The sequence below is a fragment of the Loxodonta africana genome, chromosome 13 (assembly GCF_030014295.1).
Source record: "Loxodonta africana isolate mLoxAfr1 chromosome 13, mLoxAfr1.hap2, whole genome shotgun sequence".
Taxonomy (NCBI): Eukaryota; Metazoa; Chordata; class Mammalia; order Proboscidea; family Elephantidae; genus Loxodonta; species Loxodonta africana.
The window spans coordinates 79903737-79912377 of record NC_087354.1 but is presented as its reverse complement, the minus strand read 5'-3'; the positions used below and the strand labels follow the sequence as shown (position 1 = coordinate 79912377).

The 8641-nt window shown below is 38.9% G+C and overlaps 1 protein-coding gene across 1 annotated transcript; it reads right to left on the bottom strand.

The window, feature by feature from the left end:
* Positions 1–1150: 1150 nt before the first annotated feature.
* On the bottom strand, positions 1151–2330 carry LOC100664800 (olfactory receptor 11L1-like). Its single transcript, XM_064296168.1, is given in 2 exon segments — positions 1151–1514; positions 1517–2330. Coding segments are annotated over 2 exon segments (993 nt in total). The 5' UTR covers positions 2325–2330; the 3' UTR covers positions 1151–1329.
* Positions 2331–8641: the final 6311 nt, after the last annotated feature.

Below are 8641 nucleotides of genomic sequence, written 5' to 3'. Positions count from 1 at the left end.
TACATGGACTAGCCTCTGCTTTTCTCTTCCATTTTATCTCCTTCTCTTACTCTCTAGGCTCCTTTCCTGACGTTCATGCCATGATCTCTGCCTGGACACTCATTCCATTCTATTCCTCTCATCCTTGGAGTATAAGTTAAAGCACTTCTTAAACACAGAAATCTTTTCTAACCTTCCATGTTGAATTAGATCTTACTGTCCTATGTTCATCCTCGTGGTGTGGTGGTTAAGAGCTACGTCTGCTAATCAAGAGGGTAGTTCGAATCCACCAGGCACTCCTTGGAAACTCCATGGAGCAGTTCTACTCTGACCTATAGGGTTGCTATGAGCCAGAATCGACTCAACAGCAATAGGTTTGGTTTTATCTTTTTTGGTTTGGTCCTATGTTCATGCACCAGCTTTCAATTTATTTCTCCATAGCAATTATCATGAATAGAAAGAAGTCACTTATTCACTTCATAGTTTATTACATATTTTACCCCTTCCTAGACTAGAGGCTTCATTAAGATGGAGCTTTCCTTGGACTATTTTTTATTGGTTCATCCAGAGCAACCTAGACTGTAGCACAGGACCTGGAACACAAAGGGGGATTAAAAACACTTGAGGAATTGATGAATAAAATAGTGAGCAGGATTAGTGATGTCTTGTAAGTACTGGCTAAATTAAAGAAAACATAAAAGCTATATCATTTTTTTAATGTGCATCTTTTGCCTCCCAGGGCTCATAAATAACATATAATACTTTGAATTTCCCTTCCTTCCTAGCATATTATTGCACAACAAAACATTAAAAAGTTTAAGTTACTATAGATAAATGTTCGGCCCATCAAAAATCCCTCTTTGTTATTTCTTGTCACTAGGAGAAAATTTAAGACAACACATATTTCAAAAAGCTTCTTCTTTTCTTCATTCATTCCACAAATATATAGTGAGCTCCAATGGCACCAGCAGTTGGGTCCACAAGGCTAGTCTCCTAAAACTGCTTAAAGCACGTGTACCTTTGTGTACATATGGCTATACAAATGCAAGGGAAATCCTGTAGTAGAATCTGCAAGTTACGCATATATAATCCTCAAGCATTGTCATTGTACAACCAGATTTCCTCCAAAAGATGAAGGTATGTGTCTAAACTCTCAATTGCTCCCAAAATGATTTGATAAAGGCAATTAATCTTTCTGACCAGTTGTTGGCAAGGAACCATGAGGAAGCTGTTTCTTTATGACTTTTGGAAAATTAATATGGTACTGAAGAGGAGATTCAGGTTTGAAGGATGAATCTGTCACTTATTTTCCCAGTACTTCATCCACTCTGTCTTCTGAGCATCTTTTCCCTACCTAATAAAGACACTTCCTTTCACTCTTACTCCATATATGCCACACTTTCTTCTCATGACTTTTCTGACAGCCTCTTTGAAGTCTTTATTCCTCAAGCTGTAGATAACAGGGTTCAGTAGTGGGGTGACAACAGTGTAGAAGACAGAAATAATCTTGTTGATTTCCGGTGAAAAGTAAGCACTGGACGGACATACATGGAGATTATGGTCCCATAGTAGATAGTTACAACAGCCAGATGGGATCCACATGTGGAAAAGGTCTTCACTCAGCCAGAGACTGAAGGAATTCTCAGTATGGAAGACACAATGAAAACATAGGACACAAGTGTAAGAAGAAAACAAATGCACAGCACAGCAATTGACAGGATGAAGGTTACCAACTCAGTGATATAAATGCTGGAACATGACAGCTGCATAATATGGGGAAGAAGGTCACAGAAGAAATGATTGATCTGGTTGGGTCCACAGAATTCCAACTTGGAAATCATCAGTGAAGGTGGAAAGCCTGTGCCAATCCCTGTCAACCAGGAGATAGCCGCCAATTTGGCACAGATATCAGGACTCATCAAGAAGGAATAGTGAAGTGGGCTACAAATGGCCAGATATCGGTCATAGGCCATCATGGCCAGAAGAAAGCACTCTGTAGCCCCAAAGAAGACAAAGAAATAGAGCTGGGCCATACAAGCAGAGAAGGAGAAGACTTGGCCCCACGAGAGTAAGTTGGCCAGGAGAAGTGGTACAATGGTGGAGGTATACCAGATCTCTAAAAAAGAGAGGTGCTTGAGGAACAGGTACATAGGTAGGTGCAGTAGCTGGTCCTGGCTCACCACCGTGATGATGATAACATTCCCCAAAACCATAAGGAAGTAAATGATCAGAAAAATGGCAAAGAGCAAGTTTTGCCATTCAAGAGAGTTCTGGAATCCTAGCAACTGAAACTCAGTGACAGTGGATACATTCTGGGTCTCCATTGCCTGTGGAGGGAAAAACATTTTGGAAAAAAGCACAGTATTAAAAGCATAAGAATATTTATAACTCTTCTTTTTCAATATTTGAACTTCGGAGACTTTTTTTTAATAGATTTTATGTGCCTCTTTTTAGAGGAACAAAGATCCTGGCACTTCCTTCATAACTTAATTGCATCTCCCTTTTATAAGAACACACTTTACAACTGAATGTGAATATTAAATCTTGGAAGGAAAGTCAGTAAGTTCCATGAGTTCAGGTCTCTGAAACCTAGAAAAAGTCTAGGATCTAAACACATAGGCAAAAAAGGCCTTTGATTAAAATGAAACACAGAACCAAGTAACAACAAAGCTTTCAAAAACTTAGTCACATATAAAATCAAATTTAAGATTTGCTTCCTTAAGGTTCTCATGATGTGCAGTAGCTCTGCTCCATTCCTGCAAATACTGAATTGGCAACAGAACAAGCCTTGTTCGACCTCAGCAGCTAAGATTTCTCTGCTCTGCTAATGACAGAGAAAGCAGTATTTTAGCGATTAGGTGAATTCAGGAACACAGAATTGGAAAATAATGAAGGTTGACTATACTTTTCTCATACGTGGCCTTTTTCTGAAAAAGAAGACAAAACATATCTCCTACTGACATCTTGAAAAAGTTTATTCATTCTTTCATCAATCTGTGTTAGTGTGTGTGTGTGTGTGTGTGTGAGAGAGAGAGAGTGAGAAAGAAGTCTTTTGTTAGCCCTAAGCTAACCTACTCCTCACTGCAAAGATGTCCTTTTTTAGCCTGATAGATACCATGGCCCACCAAGGTAATCATTCCTTCCTATATGAATTCAACATATCACCCCTTCTTTGGTTTCATTTAATTCACTAGTCAAATCCAGTTCTGGATAAAGTCAAAATCCCATCTGCCATGTATGTGCATCCATCTAATTGAGGGGGCTAGCAAACAAACAAACAAACAAACATAATGTTGCCAAATTTAAGATTCATGACCAATAAACTCAAGGTTGTCTGTAATGCTGCAGAGTAATCCTTCTACATGTCTTTCTTCTATTCACTTTTCCATTCTTATCATGACTATTTCATATATGATCTATTTTCTAACTTCCTGCACTTCCTTGTCTACCTGCACTCTCAGCAAAAGCCCTATTTTACTGAAAGTTCTGAATTCCTCCAATAGGAATGTCAGCAAGCTCAGGTAGCTAAATTCCCCCATCTACCACCATTTGCTCCTGTGCACTCTGCTTGATAAAGTGGAGGATCCACGAAAACAAGGGAAACCCTCTGTGAGATGGGTGGACACAATAGCCACAACGATGGACTCAAACATACCAACAATCACGAAGACGGCGCAGGACTGGGCAATATTTCATTCTATTCTACCTGAGGTCCCCGTGAGTCAGGGCCCACTCAACTATCAAGTGGGCTCGGTAACAATTAGCAAGGACACTCTCCTTCCTAAATTTTCTTCTGAATAAACTCTCAACCCAGTCTAGGGCAAAACCCTCCAATGCACACTAGGTGCCATACCCTGCCTAGTACTGGAAGATATTGTGTGCATTGCTATTATATTCTCTTACTCTCCTGATTAACAGAGGCCCCCCGCCCCCTGCTGGATCATTTCCTCAGTCTGTGCACATGTTGGTTTTTACTTCCCCTTAACAAGACAAAACAAATAAGAAAATAGCTTGATGCTACTCTGATCTCCAAATACTTCCTGCATTTGTCTGCTCACTCTTACAAACTCCTATTCCTTAAAGGCATTTTCTCTCCCATGTGCCCCTATTTTCCCCATTTGCTTGAACTTACTGCAATGAAGGTTTTCCCTCGCCTCTGCTCTGCAGCCCTGGCCTCCATGTTATAAAGGCAGCCGTCCTTTCCCAGTCCTAATCATCTCTATCTTTCAGCAGCAATGTACAGGTGATTTCTCCCTCTTCCTGGACAGGCTTTTGTCACTTGACATCCAGTACCACATGCTGAGTTCTCCTTTTATAGTCTTGAATTTTTTACATTTTCTTTTCTTTTTTTTTTTTTTTTTGCATCTCTACATCTGCTAAGCTGCCAACATTTTTACCTCAGAGCTTAGTACTTCTCAGTCTGTCCTCTCTTCCTTCATAATTTCATCCAGCCTCTTAACTTTAAATGCCATCACTTGGCTGTTAACATTCCAAATTTATTCATCAAAACCTGAGTAAAAGCCTTGTGTAGACAACTGCCTTATTTAAAATGTACATGTGCATGTCCAATCAGCACCAGAAACTTGGTGTGTCCTGTCCTACATTCCTGTCATATCCACAAGCCAGCCTTCTTGAAGTCCTCCTCATCTCATCAGTGGTCACTCCTTCCTCCCACTTGCTTAGGCTGCAAACCTTGAGCTTGACTTCTCTTTCTCTCAGACCTCACATAAGATCTTTTAGCAAAACTGAGTGGCTCTCCCTTGAAAATATATTCAGAATCTGATCAGTATTCACCACCAACGTGGCTTTTACCTCCGAAAAAGTGTCATTATCTCTAAACTTGATTGTTCTTATAGTACCCTCACAGGCCTCTCTGCCTCCACCCTGCCCTTTGTTAATAAATATAAATCAGAGAGAAAATTTTAAGACATAAAAGATAGCTTATGACTCTTCTCTTCAAAGCCCACAGCAGTTCTCAGCTTACATAGGGATGGCCAAAATCCTAAAGGCTTACAGGGCCCTGCTTGATCTCTCCTCCAAATGCTTTTCTAACTTCTTTCTCTACTTTGCTCCTTGCCCATTCTGTTCCCAGCACTCTGGCTTCTTTGACATCCTTTCAAACTGTCCAGGACTTGACCCCTTCATATTTAACACCTTCAGTTCCCTGGGATATTCTCTCTGAACATTTCCACATGCTCACATCTCATTGTTTCCAGTCTTTGCTCAAATATCATCTTCTCAGTGACGCTTTCACTGACTACTCCACTCCTATTTCTAGAGCTTATGCCATTAATTCAAAGTAAAACTGCTTGTATATATCTTGACTTGAGGGCAGGTTATTACAAAAATTCTGGCTTGAAACCACGGAATGAACAATTAAGAGACATTAGATTATTATTCAATCTACACAGATTGATTTGTTCAGAAACAGGGAGATTTGATGAAGGATTTCATGAGTCATAGCAATGCTCACAAGTTCTCTCAGTAACATAATAATGCCAATGGTCTCTTTGTATTCTCTCATTTTTGTAAGAATATTAGCATGGGACTCAATTTACAGTGAACAATTTTTTTTTTTTTAAATGGGAAAAATGAGGGCTTGATTTGGGAAACAACAATGGAAGTAAAACAGTGACGAATCAACAATGGAAGTAAAACAGTGATGAATCACTGTCACGTGTACTCACAGGATATTTGGCCCAATTTGCTAGTCATTTAAAGCCCTTCCCACAATACACATTCAAATGACCAAGGAAATTGAATCCTATCCTCCACCATTCTTTGCTTAAATACTTTCAGTAGTGAGGAACTCACTAGCTCTTAATGATTACATTAAATTTAAATATCTCCTTCCCAAAATGTTGAGTTGGCTTCATTTACCAATACAAGGGTAACCAGTCTAACTACAGATCTGATTTTGTAGTTTTGTTGAAATTATATGAAAATAACTATAATCAATACTTATTTCTATTATAAGCAATATTGATTGAAGAAAGCCAAATGGCCTTTTCCCTTCTCAAGATCTCTTCCTTGGTTACTTTCCATTGACTACAGTTTTATAATCTAGCCAGTTTACACAAGTGTACTTACTTTTCTTTCTATATAGGTAGAGCATCTGAAAAGGCTAACAAAAATTGCCTTGATGGTAAGGACTAATTTCTTGAGGACTATGTAATTTTTGAACCCAACCACCACCCCCGCCAAAACCAAAGTAACAAAACTTAATAACATTTGACACTATAACACACAACATGTTTATTTCCTGCTGGAAAAATACATGCTTGTCTGCAGGTACCTCACCTACCTGTTTTCTGGGTCTCTGCCCACATATGTAGGATAGCGCTCTGAAGAACTGGAGGACAAGGTCTTAGCACAGCCTTGGGGCCCAAATAGGCTGCTTACAGCTGACCTCGGCCCTGGAGAGCCCAGCACTGACAGCCCTAAATCTTGCCTGCTCCAGAATCTGCATCGCCAGCCTCTGACCCAAATAAAGACTGTGCTACCTTTGGTTGATAGGAAATTCGACATCTTATGCTGGTGTTTGATGCTGGGTAAAGCTGACTTTTCCCTTCATTAATATCATGTTTCTTGGGGATCTGGCCATTCCCAGAATCCTGTTCCCCAGATATTCTTCTGTAATTTGCCAATCAAGTTAATAAACAATGCAACTTACCTCCTGAGATTCAACTTTGTCCACTGAGGCTTAGATGTTGAAAAACACTCAGAAGAAGGACACAGTTCTTAAACCTTATTTGAAGTGGATTTTTTTTTTTCTAATTAGGATAGGTTCTAATGATGTTGAACTAAAAATTTAATTAAACAAAGAGGTATTTCTGTAAAATCCAGCAAGCCCATAATGAGTTAGTGAACTGTTCCTGTTGACTGAATAGATTGCAGCTGCTTTCAGTTGAGTGACAGATGGTTTAGAAACATTTCACAATCATATTTTAATTATGGGTGTGCCTAAAAAAAAAGTAATTTATTAATAAGGTTATCTGCGGTAAATTAAAGCAATCCATACCCATGTTAATTCTAAGTGTAAATCTGCCAATTTAACAAAGAAAATGCAGTGTCTGAATTAGTCTGACAAGCCTAGCTTGAGTTTTAGAAGATGAGCTGGAAAAGAAAAAGTTTACAACATGTCTGAAATATAGCAGCTGGAGGGGAGGGGGAGAAACAAGTATATAAAATTCTCTCTTACTAAGAATAGCTAATTTTTTGTGTGTTTTTGTTTAAAAGAAAGGGTTGACTAAATAATGACTAAAAATGAAAAGAAATTTGTACTTTTTTTCTGTTTTTAATGATTCATTTATTTAACAAATATGTATTTAGTGCACGTACCAGGGGTTCTTCCATGCATTGGGATATCCCAGTGAATCACACAGACGTTGATTGGTTTACATCTGTGGATCACATGAAGTTTATAGTCTGATGGGGTAGGCTGATATCACTTATCATTTATTGATGCTTTATTTAACTTACACTTTTTTCCAAAATAGTATGACTCATGTGCATATTTTTTTAAGAAAAGGTGGCAAAGAAAAGGACAAATAAAAACATATCTTTTTAAATATCCTTAGTACTGTCTCCCAGAGTTAGGCACCTGATACATTTCCTTCCAAACACATTTTTTCTGTATCCCACTTATGGGGTAGTGAAATCAGGTTATCACCATGAACATAGTCTATATCTTGCTGCTTACAATTAATTTCTATGGTAGGAATTTTCTTATGCTGTGAGAGTTAGGAGAAAAAAAAAAAAACCATTAAAACACCATTTATAGCTTGCACAATAGCCTGTTATTCCTTGAGGGCTTGGGGGAGTCAGGATTAGCCTCGCACGATTAGTGCTTAACTGTGTTGTGAGAGGGTAGAAGTCTTTCTCTGTGTCAAGAAAAAGATGTCAGAAGATACGTGGATTAATATCTTCTTTAAGAGTGAGGTGCATATTAATTATTAAAAACATACTTCATGAAATATGTCAATTACAGCCTATAGTATACACAGTGTTGAAAAGCAAAGATGTCACCTTGAAGACTAAGGTGTGCCCGACCCAAGCCATGGTGTTTTCAATTGCCTCATGTGCATGTGAAAGCTGGATGATGAAAAAGGAGGACAAAAGAACTGACGCCTTTGAATTGTGGTGTTGGCAAAGAACATTGAATATACCACAGACTGCCAGAAAAACAAATAAATCTGTCTCGGAAGAAGTATAACCAGAATGCTCCTTCGAAGCAAGGATGGCAAGACTATGTCTCAGATACTTTGGACATCTTATCAGGAGGGATTAGTCCTTGGAGAAGGATATCATGATTGGTAAAGTAGAGGGCAAGCAAAAAAGAGGAAGACCCTTAACAAGATGGATTGACACAGTGGCTGCAACAATAGGCTGAAGGATAACAGGACCGGGCAGTGATTCATTCTGTTGTTCATAGGGTCGCTATGAGTAGGAACTGATTTGATGCCATCTAACGAGTGTATGTTTGCATATTTCCAGTGGTATTAATAAAATAAACCCTTGAGTATCCATTACCAAACCAAAACCAGTTGCTGTTTAGGTGATTCCAACTCATAGCCACCCTGTAGGACAGAGTAGAACTGCCCCATAGGGTTCCCAAGGTTCTAATCTTTATGGAAACAGACTGACAGATATTTAGAGCAGC